A 19,334-nucleotide genomic window follows, 5' to 3' on the forward strand; every position below is an offset into this window, starting at 1 on the left:
AATTTTCGTTTCTGTGTCAGAAACCCTCAGGGATGAATACAGACAGTGGGAAAAGCTTATTAAAATATCCTGCTTTTCAGAAACAAACCACTTCATTGTCTGTCAACTTTCTGTATTTACAGAGAAATAACATCCACGAGTGCCTCGGGGGGCTAAAAATGTAAAAGAATGAAGCAGATGATCTACCTGAGAGGAATAACTGATGAGCAGGGAGTGCAGGCGCAGGAAAAATGCAAATATTTGGTTTTCCAGGGAGTGAAGGCACCAGAGCCCATTTTAACGTGGGCAGTGTGTTCCAGGACTGGGCCAGCAGAGGAGCTGGGTTCCCTGCTCAGTGCCTACCCTGGAAACAACTTTTCCTCCAGAGAACACAGACCCCGACCAGCCTGGCCCAGAGGGAGCCATGTGGGTGCTGAGGCATCTCTATCACAGCAGGGTTAACAAACTGAGCTGAGATCAGACTATGAACACTTGAGAGCACAAAGGGAAGCTGAGAAACAAAGGGGTTCAGCAAAACCAGCTCCCCAAAATTCACCACACACACACACCTGTACAGGTGTGGCTATTTCTGAAGCATGCAGCAATATGGATAAATACAGTGCTTGATCTGAAATAACAGTTAAGCTGAGTTTAAATGGAAACATGAAGTTTCTCTTACCCTCGATGGTGGCTCTCTTGGGCAGGATGGTGATGGCTCCCTCGGCCACGTCCTCCTGCTGCAGCAGCGGGCTCACCTTGGAGCCCCACGTGTCGGAGCCCACCCACAGGAAATGGCCCACCTGGTCTGCCCTCTTGGCTGCTGCCAGGATCTGCCTGTGGAGAGCAACAGGGTTGGCATCGGGGGCACTGCCACGGGGCTGCTCCAGGGAACGGGGTGGCACTGCCACGGGGCTGCTCCAGGGAACGGGGTGGCACCAGCACAAGGGTGGCACCAGCACAGGGGTGGCACTGACACAGGGGCTGCTCCAGGGAATGGGGTGGCACTGACAGGGGGCTGCTCCAGGGAACGGGGTGGCACTGGCACAGGGGTGGCACTGGCACGGGGGCTGCTCCATGGAATAGGATGGCACTGCCACGGGGCTGCTCCAGGGAACGGGGTGGCACTGGCAGAGGGGGCTGCTCCAGGGAACGGGGTGGCACTGGCACAGGGGTGGCACTGGCACAGGGGCTGCTCCAGGGAACAGGGTGGCACTGGCACAGGGGCTGCTCCAGGAAATGGGGGGTTTGCATCAGGGTCACTGCCATGGGGCTGCTCCAGGGAACGGGGTGGCACTGGCACAGGGGTGGCACTGGCATGGGGGTCCCACTGGCACAGGGGTGGCACTGGCACGGGGGCTGCTCTAGAGAATGGGGTGGCACTGGCATGGGGGTCCCATTGGCACGGGGGTGGCACTGCCACAGGGGCTGCACCCTGTGGGCTCAGGGGTCTCCTCCAGCCTGACTGGGCTGTGATGAGGAGGCCCAGCACATTCCTGAGCCCAGCAGAGCTCAGGGGCTGGGACACTCGGGCTCTGGGCCAGGGAAGGATGGGACTGGGTGATCTCCAAAGGTCCTTCCCAACCCAAACCATCCCAAGATCCATTCTCTTTAAATTCACCCTATATCCCACAACTGATTCCACTAAAACTTAGAGTTTTCCCATTGACTTTACTGAAACTTTTCCCAAAATTCTTTTTGTCTCGTTTTGTGGGACCAGGCCTCTCAGCAACTGATGATTCCATCACAATTTTAAGCTAATTTCAAATTCTGGACCCAGAATACGCAAGTGAATAATGAAATATAAAATATTCTTTGTGTTATTTTATGAGCCCATTCCATGTGGTTTAACCTTGAGCATCCAAGTCACTTTATCACTATTAACTTTCATCAGCCATAAACCAGACTGAATTAATGAATTACACCGAGTAGAATGAGCCTGGAGAGGGGGGCGTGTCTGCAATTCCTCTGAGAGGAAAGGTCAGCTCTGCCACCCAACGGGAGCATGGGAAAGCTCCAGGAAAAGCTCCAGGAAAAGCTCCCAGCTCCTGGGCCCCATTCAGGGCACCCATGAGCCAGCAGCAGCAGCAGCAGTGCCTGGTGCTTCCCCCATTCCCAGCTGCCCACAGCCCTTGTGGCTCCCAGCCCAGACCTTTCCCTGCCCAGGGAGGGCCCAGGCTCACCTGATGTCCTCATCATGGGCAAAGATGACAATGGCCCTGGCGTTGGGTGCTTTCCCCCATTCCCAGCTCCCCATGTCCCACATGGTGCCTGGTGCCCCCATTCCCAGGTCCCCATATCCCTTGTGGCTCCCAGCCCAGACCTTTCCCTGCCCAGGGAGGGCCCAGGCTCCCAGGCTCACCTGATGTCCTCATCATGGGCGAAGATGACGATGGCCCTGGCGTTGGGCGTCTCCAGCAGCTGCCGGATGATGCGGTCGAAGTCGATGCTCTTGTCCTTGCGCTCCTGGGGGATCTTCAGGGACTGGGCGATGCAGAGCCCGCCTGTGCCGGGAGCAGAGCACAAAGGGACCCTCAGGGGAGCACAGGGAAATGTCACAGAGCCCAGCAGTGGGGAAGGCACAGCCCAAAGGGAGCCGGGAGGGGAGGAGGTGCCCCGGGGGTCACTGCCCTTCCAGCATCCACGGCCAGATCCAGAGGGGTCCGAGCAATTCCTGCTCTGACAGCACAGCCTGCAGGGCTGGGGGGTCAGGGCTTACACAGACTGTGCCCAGCCCACTGCAGAACGGCACAACAAGCAAAGAAACGGGCAGTGGAAGGATGAAAAGGAATTCAAACAGGAAACAGCGAGCTGAACGAGCCTAAACTGATGAACAAACCCCAAAACAATGGACTGAGAGACAGAAGGTACTGACAGTGTATTGGGCAGGTTTATCTCACTGAAGGGCTGAGATTCTTTTTGATTTTGCAACTTGGGAGCTACTGGGGGAAAATGCTTCCACTGGAATGACTGAGCTGGAATGGGAACAGCCAAAGCTGAGATATTAGCAAAACCCACACTGTGCAACAAAACCCCTGTTTGTTCAAGGGCCCACCACCAAACAGATGGACAGACAAAACAGTGAAACCTCAAGATAAAGTCTGTGAAAGGGATTTCTCATGAACACCCAGAGAACACAGCAAAGAGCATCAGCACAGCCACAGGTACCCTCAGCCAGACCAAAAAATGCCCACTTTTAGCACAGTTCCTGTGCTACAGCTGTCTAGTCTGTTAAAAAAAAATAAATTTAAAAAATCCCATCTCCCATCTCCACCAACATTCTGGTTGTTGCTGGCAGATGAAAACACAACTTTTGCCTTAATTATTTTGATTCTCAGCAGTAATCACTTTCATCTTTTACAGCATCTTTGATACCAACCTGCTCACCATAGTGCACAGAGCGTTAATTAATAACGTATCAGAGCTCTTAATAAAAACCAGCAGTGGGGATGAGTTAATTAAAAGGCAGCAGGACAAGGGAGAGATTCACAGATAGGCTTTAAAACCCAGCTTTACAAGTCCTGTAATTGAAGCACTGGAGAAGGTGTTGCAGGGTGAAGGACCTGGAGGAGGAGGAGGAGGCTCAAGCCCCAGAGCATCCTCCTCATCCCAGGGCAAAGCAGACCCAGAGGGACCCAGGGACAGCTGGGAATGTGAAATGCAGCTCCTGTGCCATTCCTGAGCCCCTCACAAGGCAGGCCAGCCTTGTTTTCCCTGATTTTTGACAGAGAGGAGCTGAGCTGCAGCTGCCTGAAGGCAAAGGAGCTCTGCTGGGCCAGCTGCTCCAAAGGCTCACTGGAACAAAACCATTGCTTCATGGGGAGAAGTGAAACACTGAACAGGAAAGGCTGGAAGAGAATAAAGGAGAATAATAACCCCCAAGTTTTTCTCTGACTCACATAAAACATTTGTTTTGCGATTATCACAACCTGGACATTCTGCAACCTTTCTTTTCCCCTTGAAAAGCAAACACTACCGAGCTTTAAAAATCAACTTCATTTTAAATGAGGATTGAAAGTCTCAGTGCCAGCGAGCTCAGAAATGGGAACAGCTTTACATGCTCTATTTTCCCCAGTCAGAAGGAGACAGGATGAACCCAAGGCCACGAGCAGGGCTGTCCCACTTGGCAGGGATCACACTGGCAGCGGTGACAGGCACACACAGTTTGAGCCTTCCCAAAAGGAGCAGATGCCATGGGCCCTGCTAGCCTTGGCACCACCTCTGCTCAGGGGAATTTAGGAGAAGTGGCAGGAGGAATCAGGGATAGATGGCAAACACCAGCGTGCCCTCTGTCACCCCCTGGCAAGCACAGTGCCCGGGGAACTGGGTGTCTGCTGTCCTAAAGGCACAGGGGAGCAAGTTCAGCTTCCACATCCTCATCCCACACTCCAGCCCAACAGGAAACATGTGCACAGTTATTGGGAGTGTCAGGTTAATTCACAGCACTTCCAAGGGAAAAACCTCCGAGGGAATTAGGTGGTAAAAACACGAAAGCTGCAAATTCAGGATCTTGTCATAGGATCCCTGCAGTGATTCATTACCCCGGTGGCCTGGAGGAGTGACAAATGCTCCAGGCTGCACAAAGTGCCTGGCAAGGGAGCCAGAGACACCCAGGAGTGAACAGGGGCTGCCCTGGGGGTGTCCCAGGCCAGCTCAGGTGTGGGATCCAGAGGCAGCTCAGGTTTGGGATCCCAGAGGCAGCTCAGCTTTGGGATCCCAGAGGCAGCTCAGGTTTGGGATCCAGAGGCAGCTCAGGCTTTGGGATCCCAGAGGCAGCTCAGGCTTTGGGGATCCCAGAGGCAGCTCAGCTTTGGGATCCCAGAGGCAGCTCAGGTTTGGGATCCAGAGGCAGCTCAGGCTTTGGGATCCCAGAGGCAGCTCAGGTTTGGGATCCAGAGGCAGCTCAGGTTTGGGATCCAGAGGCAGCTCAGGCTTTGGGATCCAGAGGCAGCTCAGGTGTGGGATCCCAGAGGCAGCTCAGCTTTGGGATCCCAGAGGCAGCTCAGGCTTTGGGGATCCAGAGGCAGCTCAGGTTTGGGATCCAGAGGCAGCTCAGGCTTTGGGATCCCAGAGGCAGCTCAGGCTTTGGGGATCCCAGAGGCAGCTCAGGCTTTGGGATCCAGAGGCAGCTCAGGTGTGGGATCCAGAGGCAGCTCAGGTGTGGGATCCAGAGGCAGCTCAGGTGTGGGGATCCCAGAGACAGCTCAGGTGTGGGATCCAGAGGCAGCTCAGCTTTGGGATCCAGAGGCAGCTCAGGTGTGGGATCCCAGAGGCAGCTCAGGTGTGGGATCCCAGAGGCAGCTCAGCTTTGGGATCCAGAGGCAGCTCAGGTGTGGGATCCCAGAGGCAGCTCAGGTGTGGGATCCAGAGGCAGCTCAGGCTTTGGGATCCAGAGGCAGCTCAGGCTTTGGGATCCAGAGGCAGCTCAGGTGTGGGATCCCAGAGGCAGCTCAGGTGTGGGATCCCAGAGGCAGCTCAGGTGTGGGGATCCAGAGGCAGCTCAGGTGTGGGGATCCCAGAGGCAGCTCAGGCTTTGGGATCCAGAGGCAGCTCAGGTGTGGGGATCCAGAGGCAGCTCAGGTGTGGCGATCCCAGAGACAGCTCAGGTGTGGGATCCAGAGGCAGCTCAGGTGTGGGGATCCCAGAGGCAGCTCAGGTGTGGGATCCCAGAGGCAGCTCAGGTTTGGGGATCCCAGAGGCAGCTCAGCTTTGGGATCCAGAGGCAGCTCAGGTGTGGGATCCCAGAGCTGGCAGGGCAGTGCAGTGCTGCTGCAGTAGCCATGGATACCCATGGCTGGCTGCTATCTGGGCTCTCTACAACACTAACTACATTATTCTGCTGCCCTGGAATGCTCCAGGAGCTGTTTTTCTTATCACCACTTAATTGGATTATCAGGTAGCAAAAGAGACAATTGAATACTTTTTCAGCTGATTTATCTGCAGAGATCCCTTTTTGGGGGGAATCACTTTTGGCAACACTGAAAACATCACGTCACTAAGTTATGTTGCTGCTGCTGATTATTAAAAGGAACTCTCAATTAATTTGATTAATATGTTCCTTTAAAATTAGCAGCTGCCAGGAGCAGCCTCCTGGGTGTTTATCAGAGCTCTGGGAACAACAGGAAAGCCCCTGGCACAGCTCAGCTGCTCCTCACTGGCAGCAGTTCCAGGAGCCCCCTCACTGCAGCCAGCACAGGAAACACCCCAAAATGGAGATTTTAACCATGCTGTGTTGGGAGGGGTGAGAAGAGCTCGGGTTAGGTACAGGTGGTACCAAGACTCTGTGAGGTAAACAATAAAAATTAAAAGCACAATAAAAATGAGAAGTCTCCAAGTGCAGGAGAGCTCTGATCCCTCACACAGACCCTGCCAGGGAGCTGCTGTGGCCCCAGGATGCTGCAACAGGCAGGACCCCCACACACGGGGGAAATAAATCAGTCAAACACTTTAACTGGAGTTTGGGGGGGCAAAGGAGGGGAATTCACTGGGGAAAAATGAAATAAACCTCAAAGGCACACAGGAGGTTTTTCCCATTTCATTGTACATTTTCTATCCCACTGCTGGGTTCTGGCATTTCCTGCCATTCCCTGCATACCCAATTTATGAGCTGCAATGGATTTCACTTGTAAACCTCCTGTATTCTGCAGGTGAGAAACCAGTGGCAGTAAGGCTGGAAACAGAGTTTAAAGAAGTCAGGATCCTCCCCTTGTGAAAACCTGGACAGCACAACTGAGGAGAGCTCCGTGACAAGGCAGAATCACATCCCAAAGAGCCAGAGTGACAAAGGATCATTTTCTAGTCCTGAGATGCACCTGGGGCTGCCCCAAACTCCTCAGCAGGGATGGAGTTGTTCAAACACCTGACACAAACCCACCCAATCCTCAGGGCATGGAATCCTCACACACTGAGCAGCATTTACAGCATGGCAAACTCATCCAATCCTCCAGGGCCAAGGATGGGAATCCTGGGGAATCCTGACACTGGGCAGCATTTACAGCATGGCAAACCCACCCAGCCCTCAGGGCAGGGAATCCTCACACTGAGCAGCATTTACAGCATGGCAAACCCACCCAATCCTCCAGGGTAGGGAATCCTGACACACTGAGCAGCACTTACAGCATTACAAACCCACCCAGCCCTCAGGGCATGGAATCCTCACACTGAGCAGCATTTACAGCATGGCAAACCCACCCAATCCTCAGGGCCAAGGATGGGATTCCTGGGGAATCCTCACACTGGGCAGCATTTACAGCATGGCAAACCCACCCAATCCTCAGGGCCAAGGATGGGATTCCTGGGGAATCCTCACACTGGGCAGCATTTACAGCATGGCAAACCCACCCAATCCTCAGAGCAGGGAATCCTCACACTGAGCAGCATTTACAGCATGGCAAACCCACCCAATCCTCAGAGCAGGGAATCCTCACACTGAGCAGCATTTACAGCATTACAAACCCACCCAATACTCAGAGCAGGGAATCCTGACACAGTGAGCAGCATTTACAGCATGGCAAACCCACCCAATACTCAGAGCAGGGAATCCTGACAGTGAGCAGCATTTACAGCATGGCAAACCCACCCAATACTCAGAGCAGGGAATCCTCACACTGAGCAGCATTTACAGCATTACAAACCCACCCAACAGTCAGAGCAGGGAATCCTCACACTGAGCAGCATTTACAGCATTACAAACCCACCCAATACTCAGAGCAGGGAATCCTGACACACTGAGCAGCATTTACAGCATTACAAACCCACCCAGCCCTCAGAGCAGGGAATCCTGACACACTGAGCAGCATTTACAGCATGGCAAACCCACCCAGCCCTCAGAGCAGGGGCTGGGAATCCACCTGAGAGCCACACGGGGCTCTGCTGCAGCAGCCACTTCCCAGGGAGGGCTTTAGGGCCAAGCTTTGTTCATGTTTAACCAAAACCCAGAACGAACCCACGTTCCAGGGCCTGCCAGCAGCCTCACAAACAATCAGACCTTCAGGAAGAGGTTTGAGTGTAGGAACATTTGCAGTCCTGTTCCCAACCCTGCAAATAAAACCAGTGAACAGAGTGATCCTGGCCTGGGTGTGCAATATTCCCTGCCCCAGCATGGGAGCCCACCAGGGGCTGCCCTGAGCCCACCCCAGGCTCTCAGGGATTTATCCAAGGGATGCAGAGCCGAGGAGATGCCCAGGGCATCTGCCCCTTGCACCCCAAAGGAATTCCAGTCTGTGGGAATGAGCTGAGGGACAGAAAAGCTCCTGCCACTCCAGAAATGGCAATAAATTGATTTTATAAACTGATGCCCCCCAGGGAAAGCAGAGCAAGGCAGGTTCAGAGGGGCTGGTGGGGCTGGTTCATTCTGCTGCCAGCCAAACCCACAGCTCTGGGAATGGAACATCCTGGGCATGGAGCACACCCTGCAGGGAAAACACATGGAGAGGCCAGATCAGCTCACAGTATGCAGGATCCTCAAGGAAAAGGAGCTTCAAGTTAAAGTAGGGCTGGTAGAGAGATCCAGAAATGCCAGCTGGGCCCTCTGTCCTAAATCAGAGTCCTGATGAGCCCTGCCTTGGCTGCTTGTTCCTTCCTGGAACAAGGAATATCTGCTCCCCAGGAATGCTCACCCTCCTGCCAAGAGCCACTGAGTCCTTGCTTATGGCACTCAAAGAAGTTTACAAATGCCCTGATCTGCAGATGGGCTCGGGTTCAGATTACATCTCCAGAGTATGGAAATTCAATAGTAAAACTGGAAAGTGCACCAATAATAAAATTACATTAACACATGGAATGACAACAATTTATCCAAGGAAAAGGATCCCTGTGGATACCCAACAGCTTTAACTTAGAAACTTTCTACACATGAAGAAGCTACTGAATCACTTGAAATTTCATTTTCACTAATTTTGTTTATTGTTTCATTTTTTCCTATTAGCCCTCATCATAACCCAACAACAGAACACCTAAACTAATATGGAAGACTAATATTTCTAGCATGTTATTCATTAATGCTTAATTCCATTGTGTCAGACCTTTGCTGCATATTTAATGACATTCCTGGTGTGTTTTATCACCTCAAAATTGTCCTTTATTATGGCAGTTAAACTCCAGTAATATACAAAAAATTAAGACTCTCCTTGGGAACACTAAATTAAATTACAAGAACGGTGTAAGATGACTTTGAGAGATGTAGGAAAGCTCTGTTTGTGAGACAGAATAGAAGGAGAAGGAGCTGCCTGTGCCTGGGAACCTCGAGTGAGAACTGGCTCAGCCCAGGGCCTGGCTGCAGGAGGGATTTAGGAGCTTTTGGCTTCCTAAAATCTGCTTCAAAGGTGCATTGGAGGCACGCAGTACAGCCAGGCAGGAAAAGGCAATAGAAAATAGAACATGGAAATGCCTTTTGCTGGTGAGCTCCGTGCCAGGAGCGCTGCCAGGGCCTGGGCAGAGCCCTGCTCAGGAGGGCTCAGGAGGGCTCTGGGATGCCCCTGGCAAGGAGATGTGAGCCCTTGGATTGAGATGGGAGTGCAGGGAAGCCAGAGGAAACCCCTAAATGGATGAACCCTTCCCTGTTTGCTCTCAAAGGCTCAGAACAGGGGGCTCCTGAGCTGCACACCTGCATTTACCGGTGAGCCCTGTCCTTCACCTGCCTCCAGCAGCCAGGAGGAAAGAGAGAGCCCAGGCTCAGACACAGGAGTGCTGGGGATCAGGGAATTGGGGATCAGGGAATTGGGGATCAGGGAATGCTGGGGATCAGGGAATTGGGGATCAGGGGAATGCTGGGGATCAGGAGCTGCTGGGGATCAGGATCAGGGAATTGGGGATCAGGATCAGGGAATTGGGGATCAGGGAATGCTGGGGATCAGGGGAATGCTGGGGATCAGGGGAATGCTGGGGATCAGGATCAGGGAATTGGGGATCAGGGAATTGGGGATCAGGGAATGCTGGGGATCAGGGGAATGCTGGGGATCAGGGGAATGCTGGGGATCAGGGGAATGCTGGGGATCAGGGGAATGCTGGGGATCAGGGAATGCTGGGGATCAGGGAATGCTGGGGATCAGGATCAGGGAATGCTGGGGATCAGGGAATGCTGGGGATCAGGGAATGCTGGGGATCAGGGAATGCTGGGGATCAGGGGAATGCTGGGGATCAGGATCAGGGAATTGGGAATCAGGGAATGCTGGGGATCAGGGAATGCTGGGGATCAGGATCAGGGAATTGGGGATCAGGAGCTGCTGGGGATCAGGAGCTGCTGGGGATCAGGAGCTGCTCAGTGCTGGGCTGCTCCTGCAGGAATATTTGTTCCCCCCCAGCAGTAAGGATGCCACCTCTGGATAAGGAATCATTACAGACTGTGAGCACAGAACGATCCCTAATGATGGAGCTTTTCTAACTCCAGGTTGCAGCGTTCCCAGGTCCCCAATCCCCTTTTTTCTTGGGGAAGGAACGTGGCATTTCAGCTGCTCCCAGACAATGGCACTGCTGTGGCTGCTGGTGTCAGAGCAAGCAAAGACTTGTCACCTCTTCAGAGAGTGACAAATGCAGAGAGCAGCCAGGACCTGTGAGACAGCTCCGTGGGAGGGCAGCGAGCAGAAGCATCTTTGATAGATAATTTTGGAAGGAAGCATTTTCCTCGTTTTTCCACCCAAGGAGAGAGCAGCGTTTACAGCATGACAAAACTCCTCCAGGAGCCCAGAGCCAGGCTCCCAAAAGCCCTGGAACAGATCAGGGACAGGGAACAAGGCCACAGAGAAAGGGTCCAGATGGGGCTGAGAGCTGGACCCCAGAGGACCCTTCTGTACCAGCCCCACCTTGGTCCCCATCCCTGCAGGCATCCCTGCAGTACCAGACCAGGTTTTGGTGGGTCCCTCCTGGGTTTTGGATCACTCCTCCCTTGCTGCAGCACATTTTCCTCCAGACTCACACCAGGGTCTGTGCTGGGAGCTCACACAGTGACCCCTGCTCTTCTGGAACCCAAAATGGGCACATTCAGCAAAGCTGGGAGCTGTTTAAGCAGGCCCTGTCCCCAGCCCTCACACAGGGAAATGGAAAATAGAACTCTGTAACTCCTTGGTCTTTGCTAGTCCTTCTCATAATCCCCATCTCCTTCACACTGGAGTAATGTTCTTAATGTACTCGCTGAGCCTTAATGGCCCTCTCTCAAATGAGTACTAAAAATGCAATATAGCTCAATAAAACCACTCTTGCAGCCTGGCAAAGCCCAGCCCAGCCCTGAGGCACTCCATTCCATGGAGCTCTGCCACAGAGGCTGCACAGGGAGATAGGAGCAGGCTGAGGGAAGGCAGGCCAGGACTGATCCCAGCAGGGCCTCACCTGAGGGAAAAGCTCCTGAGGGATCCCAGCAGACACCAGCACCCACCTGGGGACTCCCCTGGGGACAGGGGCTGGGACAGGGACACCCAGGGCAGGCTCAGAGCAGCCTGGCACAGAGGGAGGGGTCCCTGCCATGGCAGGGGGCACTGGGGGCTCTCCCAGTCCCCGTTCCTGTGCTCCCTCCTCCCCCAGGAGAGAGGGGATGTGGATATTCCTGAGTGATCCAGCACTCTCTGCCTTCCAGGGAGCCTGTTCAGTGGACAGCCCTCTGCAGACAGGGATTGTGTTCACCTGGGGCTGGACCTGAGAGTCCTGTGAAATATCTGCCAATACCCAGAGGGCCCAGAGCCCAGGGATTGCTGCAGGAACCGTCCCTCCACGCTGCCCTAAAAGCTCCCCAAAACCCCATCAACCTTTAAAGCCTCCATTTCCCTGGTGCTGCAGCCCTGATTTTATCAACTGGGCACCCTGACCTGCGACAGTGTAGGAGAAGCTGCACTGTGCCACACCAAGAATAAACCCCAGGAAATTCCCTTTACAGCAAGAACCTCAGAGAGTCAAAATCTTAATGCACCAGCAATGAGGGCACGGCTTCCAATCAATCAATCAATCAATCAATCAATCACTCTAGCTTTAAACATTTTTTATGCCACAAAGAAGGGGTTTTCTGCAGAATCTTGATAGGGCAAGGTAATCAGAAAATTACCAGGAAAAATCAGAAAAAACCCAGGAAATCTGGGATTCACAAGACCAAGGAGAGAGGCCAAAGACAGGATAAGGAAGAATCAATGATGCTGCACGTGGCCCTTTCCCTTTACTGTGGGGCACTCCTGGTGTTAGTCCCATTTAACTGCATTTCCCTCTGTGCCCCTGCAGCGGGCATCACCCCAGGGCATTTCACACATCCGGGGCTGAGGAGGGGCAGAGCTGCCCCAGGGCTGCCAGCAGTGACCCCACAGAGGGGTTGGAGCTCTGCAGGTCCCTGGGCTGCAGGAGGGGCTCCCAGTGCCCCCCGCCCAGCCCTGGCTGCTCCCCGTGCCCCAGGAGCTGCAGCTCCTCCTGGAACGAGGGGGAAGGGCCAGCACATTTCCCTTGGAAAGAGATCCTGACTCCTATGGAGGAATTCAAATGATGTTCTGAGTGTTACACAAATGAAAAGCAATTAAATCAATGTAACTCCTGAGGAAACAGAGCTTAACTGCTATTTCACATAAGACATCCACTTCCTTTATCTTTAATTCATTTTGTGGTCGGAAAAGATGACCAAAGTTATCTTTACTTTGCAAAAACTACTGCAATGGGAGTGAGGGAAATTAACACTTTGATTAACACTTTTAATATTTGAAATTAATTTCAAAGCTCCATCTCAGTTTCCAAGGTTTGTATTAATCATTTCTCCCAATATTATGGCATATTGAAAGAACTTGATTAGGTTGATTCCAAAACAGAGAGTGAAGAGACAGCTCAGCCACCACTGATTCAGCTCCTCCCTGGCATTCCAAGCCTCCCTCCTCAGGGAACCTGCACTGAGGAGGAGCTGCTTTGCTACCACCTCTCTTTTAACAGGAAATGTGGAATTTTGGATGCAAAATTCTCTTTCTCAGAGCTCACACACAGAGCAGCTCATCCCAGGGCTGGGACACCCACAGAGCTCTGGCAAACCATGGCTGGAGAGGAACCCTGGTAACTCACGGGATCAGGGAATGGTTTGGGCTGGGAAAGCCCTCTAGGAACAGAATCCAGCTGGGAAAGCCCTTTTAGGAACAGAATCCAGCTGGGAAAGCCCTCTAGGATCAGAGTCCAGCTGGGAAAGCCCTTTAGGATCAGAGTCCAGCTGGGAAAAGCCCTTTAGGATCAGAGTCCAGCTGGGAAAAGCCCTTTAGGATCAGAGTCCAGCTGGGAAAGCCCTCTAGGATCAGAATCCAGCTGGGAAAGCCCTCTAGGATCAGAGTCCAGCTGGGAAAGCCCTTTAGGATCAGAATCCAGCTGGGAAAGCCCTCTAGGATCAGAGTCCAGCTGGGAAAGCCCTCTAGGATCAGAGTCCAGCTGGGAGGCACAGGGCAGCACAGCTCCCCAAGCTCCTCCGCTCTGCAAACACAGAAAATGCAAAAAAACCCCACCAAGCTGTTGGTTTCTGTCACCTGGAGAGTGCTTGGGACTCACAATGGACAACACAAACCCCAGCATTCATTAACCCTTCCCCAGGCCAGGCCAGCACTGCCCTGTCCCCAGGAGCCACATGCACAGGGCTTTCACACCCAGCATGGGTGTCACACACAGACACAGCTTCTATGGAAAATCCTTTCCTTAGGACTTTTCCTCCTGAGAAGCTGAGAGGCCTCAGGAACAAAATGCAAACAATGGTTATCTGCTGCTGTGGAATGCAACAGGTGCATCTGGGATTGGCTCATGTGGTTGTTTCTAATTAATGGCCAATCACAGCCCAGCTGTCTCAGACTCTCTGGTCAGTCACAAGCCTTTGTTATCATTCTTTTCTATTCTTAGCCAGCCTTCTGATGAAATCCTTTCTTCTATTCTTTTAGTACAGTTTTAATATAATATATATCAAAAAATAATAAATCAAGCCCTCTGAAACATGGAGTCAGATCCTCATCTCTTCCCTCATCCTCAGACCCCTGTGAACACCATCACAGATGGGGACCTTCCACTGCCTGAGCACCTTTCCATGGAGGAATATTCCCAATATCCATCCTGAGCCTGCCCAGCCCAGCCTGGGGCCATTCCCTCTGCTCCTGTCCCTGTTCCCTGGGATGATCCCAAATCCCCCTGGCTGTGCCCTCCTGGCAGGAGCTGTGCAGAGCCACAGGGGCCCCCTGAGCCTCCTTTGCTGCAGGCTCAGCCCCTGCCCAGCTCCTCAGGAGCTCTCCAGCCCCTGCCCTGTCCCTGTTCCACCCCTCAGAGCTGTTTCCAGCACTGGAACAGACCCTGCACACACAGGGAGCTCTCCTGAAAAAGCACCTCCATTTACAAGCCATGAATTTGACTTCTGCCCTCCTGGGTGCCTCTCTCAGAGCAGAGCAATGTTCCCCGCATTAAAAAAACAAACAAACAAACAAAAAAAGGATAAAGGCAGAATATCCACAGAATTCCAGCGAGCCTTGTTTCATCCACTCGCTTTCAGCTGTTCTGCAAACTCCTCATTTTGGGGAAATAAATGTTTTTAATTAAGTTGCCTGCACAGCTGCTGAGGCAGGAGCTGCCAGAGCCAGAGCTGCACGGGATGGGATGGAGCCATTTGTTGAGTCACGCTCTTCCCCCCTCTCCAACGATTCCCCAGACAGTGTCACTTCTCCATTTGTTAATCCATACTTAATTCTTAAATCACAAAACATCGTGGCTTTAAAGATAAGCTTTTAAACACCCTCCCACACAGCCTCTCCTGCCATCTCCCGGGACTCTGCTGATAACCAGCAGGAACCAGACACCGCGAACATGCAAACGTGCAAATGGGAACGGAGGAGCTGCAGCTGGGGCAGGAGAGGGTGAGAGGGGATGGGAGGTGACACCTGCAGGAGCAGGGCTGGGGACAGAGGAGCAGGAAGGAAGGTCAGGAGCTGGGAAAAGGCCCCTTCCCAAAGGCAGGCAGAGGGAGGGAGCTCTGCCAGCTGGGGCCAGAGCCCGGGGCACAGGGCAGCACAGCTCCCAAACTCCTCCACTCTGCAAACACAGAAAATGCAAGAAAACCCCACCAAGCTGTGGTGTCTGTCACCTGGAGAGTGCTTGGGACACACAGTGGACAACACAAACCCCAGCATTCATTAAATCCTGGAAACACCTCAGAGCCACTGAGCTGCTCATGCTTGAAATGCCCTGGGGTGGGAACTGCACCCACCCAAAGCCAGGCTGGAGCTGCAGCCCCAGACTGAGCAGGGATGGGAACTGCACCCACCCAAAGCCAGGCTGGAGCTGCAGCCCCAGACTGAGCAGGGATGGGAACTGCACCCACCCCAAAGCCAGGCTGGAGCTGCTGCCCCTGAGCCCCAGACCCAACAGGGATGGGAACTGCACCCACCCCAAAGCCAGGCTGGAGCTGCAGCCCCAGACTGAGCAGGGATGGGAACTGCACCCACCCAAAGCCAGGCTGGAGCTGCAGCCCCAGACTGAGCAGGGATGGGAACTGCACCCACCCAAAGCCAGGCTGGAGGTGCAGCCCCAGACTGAGCAGGGATGGGAACTGCACCCACCCAAAGCCAGGCTGGAGCTGCTGCCCCTCCAACCCCAGACCCAACAGGGATGTGTGGGGCAGGCACTGGGTGCCCCACAGCTGCAGCAGCCCTGGAACTGCCAGAGGACAGCACAGCCCTGCACTCATGGAGGATCCTGATCTCTGTGTTTTCTAAGGCATGGAGGAGCCCTGATCCCTCCCTCCCTGCTCCCTCAGTAAAGATTTTAAATGCAAACTCGATTCCTCCAACACTGGGAAGAGTCCTATTAAAACTACAGTTACTTTGATGATAAATTTTAATTAGTACTATCCACAAAATGCTAAAATAATCTGATGGAGGAGGCGAATTCCAGCTGAAACAGCAGAACATGTAAATCCTCTGCCTGATTTACAGATCTTGGAAGCAAATCTGGAGCAGTTCCCTCAGCCTCTCATACAATATTTTTTTTTTTCCCAGAAAAGTTGCATTGCCAAGGAGACATCTCTTTTTTGGGTAGATCCCTGTTAATAACTAGCATGGAACTTTCCTACTAATTGAGCAGCCAGCCAACACACCAACTTGGAGATGCACAGCTTGCTGCAATCTGAGCTACAGTGAAAACCAAGGGATTCTTCTCTAAAAAGACATAAAAGCATTTCAGCAATGGTTGAAAGAGAAATGGAAACACTTTTTACCTACCAAAATATGGAGTTCAGTGTTGTGTGTTTCCCCTGCCACAGCTGAAGGCATCACTAACACCTAAAACAGAGCAGAGAGCTGCACTTGCACATTAAATGTCTAGAGGCAGGTGCAGAGACAGCGCAGGTTACATCAGCTCCTCACGAGGAGCAGGCACAGAACTCAGCCCAGGAACATCCCTGCTCCACCCCAGCTAATGAAACGTGGGGCACACAGGTACTGGGAGAACTGGAGCAGGGCCTTGGGGCTGAGCCCTCTCAGCTGCCAGGGACTGCCCTGCACAAGCCCAAGGAGAAGAGGAACAAACCCAAGGAGAAATTCAGGAGAGGGAGGATCAAAAGGAGAACATCTCCTTTAGCACAGCTCATCCCACTGCCTGCAGCCCCCAGGGATGCTGAAATGCTGCCCTGAGCCATCCCCTCCCACCTCTGTGCGCTCAGCAACCCCTGAACCAGCTCTGCCTTTGGGCTGCTCTGAGATGCACCTGGAGAGGCAGAGCCCCAGGGCAGGGGGTGCAGAGTCTGCTCCAAACCTGCAGATTCACTGACTGGGGCACTGCTTATCCACAACAGCCTGGGATTTCTACTGAAACTGGTAGGGACAGAAACCAAACCGGGGAGGAGAAACCAAACCGGGGAGGAGAAACCAAACCGGGGAGGAGAAAATAACTAAAGAGAAAAACTAAACCAGAGAGAAAAAACCAAACCGGGGAGGAAAAAACCAAACCAGGGAGGAAAAAACCAAACCGGGGAGGAAAAAACCAAACCGGGGAGGAAAAAATAACTAAAGAGAAAAAACCGAACCAGGGAGGAAAAACCAACTAAAGAGAAAAAACCAAACCGGGGAGGAAAAAACCAAACCAGGGAGGAAGAAAGGGGAACTGAGGGAGAGAGCAATGTCCAGGGGCACAAGTGCCCAAACCAGACTTGCCTGAGCTGTAACTCTGCTCTGAACTTGGCCAGATCAATACTTTTTGAGACAGATTATATCTCATTGGGGTCTCCTGCTTCACTTGCTGCTTTTTTACCATTCCTCCCAGCATCTCCCACGCGTGCCTTCTCTGAGCCCAGTGCCCACAGAGCCTTGCCAGGACAGAGCTGGGTGCAGTGGGTGTCCTGCAGAATGGCCTCTCCACCCCCTCTGTGCTTTCAGGGTTCCCTGAGGCTGGGGAGCAGCAGTTTGGGAAATGGAATCCCCAAAGAACAACAGCCAGAGCACCCACCCTGAGCTGCACCTGCACACACAGGCACAGAGCTGGAGCTCTCAGCCAGCTTTCTGCTGCCCTCAATGCTCCAGGGAGCAGCTCCTGAGCTCTGGGGATGGGTGGATGTTGGCATCTCATCACAGGGGTTCCAGGCTGTTGTCTCCTTATCACAAAGGTTCCACACCTTCTTGGGGTTTCTGGTGGGCAGCTCCTCAGAGCTCTGACTCTTTCCTCTTCACAAAGCACCCAACTGACTCCAGCTCCCCTCTCAATCAACCACCCACCCCATTCTTTTATAGCATCTTCTTCTCATTGGGTACAGCTGTGGCCTGGTAAAGTCAGGCCTGTTCCTGATCTTTGACAATTGGCCCAGCTGCAGCTCCTTAGGGCTGAGATTACTTTCTACACTAGCTTTATTTTTTTATATTCTATCCCATTACAGATGGATGGATGGATGGGTGGATGGTTGGACACAGGGATGGATGGATGGATGGATGTCCATCATGGATGTCCACAAAACCACCTCCCAACCCCACAAACCTTCAGGAGGATCCACCTGGAGCCCGCCTGCCACCCCTCTGTGCCCTGATCCACCCCAGTGCAGCCAAGCCAAGCTCTGGAAGTGCTTCCAGGAGCCACCTGCAATGCTGGGAGCACAGCTGGATCAGCAGGAGCCACCTGCAATGCTGAGAGCACAGCTGGAGCACCAGGAGCCACCTGCAGGGAGCACAGCTGGATCAGCAGGAGCCACCTGCAGCTGCTGAGAGCACAGCTGGATTAGCAGGAGCCACCTGCAGTGCAGGGAGCACAGCTGGATCAGCAGGAGCCACCTGCAATGCTGGGAGCACAGCTGGATCAGCAGGAGCCACCTGCAGTGCAGGGAGCACAGCTGGATCAGCAGGAGCCACCTGCAGCTGCTGAGAGCACAGCTGGATCAGGAGCCACTTGCAGGGAGCACAGCTGGATCAGCAGGAGCCACCTGCAATGCTGGGAGCACAGCTGGATCAGCAGGAGCCACCTGCAATGCTGAGAGCACAGCTGGAGCACCAGGAGCCACCTGCAATGCTGGGAGCACAGCTGGATCAGCAGGAGCCACCTGCAGCTGCTGAGAGCACAGCTGGATCAGGAGCCACTTGCAGGGAGCACAGCTGGATCAGCAGGAGCCACCTGCAGCTGCTGAGAGCACAGCTGGATCAGGAGCCACTTGCAGGGAGCACAGCTGGATCAGCAGGAGCCACCTGCAATGCTGGGAGCACAGCTGGATCAGCAGGAGCCACCTGCAATGCTGGGAGCACAGCTGGAGCACCAGGAGGGCTCCCAGGGTCACTCCAGCTCCTGGGGAAACGTCAGCAAGGAATGAGAGCTCATCCTGCCAGGGGTTTGCTCCTTGGTGCCACACCAGAACTGGCTGTTACACAGCCTTTGCCACGTCCCTGCGCCAGCAGAAGTTATTTCCTTGGGAAAAAATGTAAAAGCTTTAAAATAGATTTTTAAAAAAAGAGAGAAATCCATTAGAGTAAGTAAAAAGCAAGCCCCCAGCTCCTGCAGAAGTCCTGAATCACTTTCAATTTATCATGAGGTTGTCCAAGGTGAAAAGGTTGAACTTGGTGGCAGTCACTTCCAAATTCTAGTGGCTGTGTGTGGATTTTTGCCTGCCAGCTGGAACAGGAGCTGCACTGAAATGACCCTGCTGCTCACATCACAGCTGGAAGGGACTCCAGGGGTCAGCCCCTGCCCCTGGAGTGCTTGGATGGGTTCAATTCCCAGAGATTTTACTGCAGGTGCCACTTGTGGCTCCTCATTTCAGGGAGGATTTCATCTTGGCTGCAGACAAATTTTGTCTCTGCCTCTCTCTCCCTTCATTTGACAGAAACAGAACTCAAACTTTAATAGCAAAACACCCATAATTTCATATCAAGGCTCTCCAATCATCTGAAAAGTGGTGCTTGGTGCAGCCAGTTCTAACC

At 53.1% G+C, this 19,334-nt stretch overlaps 1 protein-coding gene across 5 annotated transcripts in view; it reads right to left on the minus strand.

Moving 5' to 3' along the window:
* Window positions 1-19,334, minus strand: part of GRM7 (glutamate metabotropic receptor 7) — a 192,894-nt gene that overhangs the window by 81,735 nt on the left and 91,825 nt on the right. For all 5 annotated transcript variants that reach the window (XR_011681102.1, XM_071439283.1, XM_071439281.1 and 2 more), the window contains 2 exons: window positions 2,339-2,480; window positions 659-813 (listed from right to left, as the gene is read on the minus strand). Coding sequence is in view for 4 of the 5 variants with exons in the window: in XM_071439283.1 (XP_071295384.1) it covers window positions 659-813; window positions 2,339-2,480 (297 nt within the window). In the remaining variant the exon portion in view is untranslated. The remainder of the gene's footprint in view (window positions 1-658; window positions 814-2,338; window positions 2,481-19,334) is intronic.

This window comes from Agelaius tricolor, unplaced genomic scaffold (genome assembly GCF_023055355.1).
Source record: "Agelaius tricolor isolate 1412-34295 unplaced genomic scaffold, bAgeTri1.0.p SCAF_14, whole genome shotgun sequence".
Classification (NCBI taxonomy): domain Eukaryota; kingdom Metazoa; phylum Chordata; class Aves; order Passeriformes; family Icteridae; genus Agelaius; species Agelaius tricolor.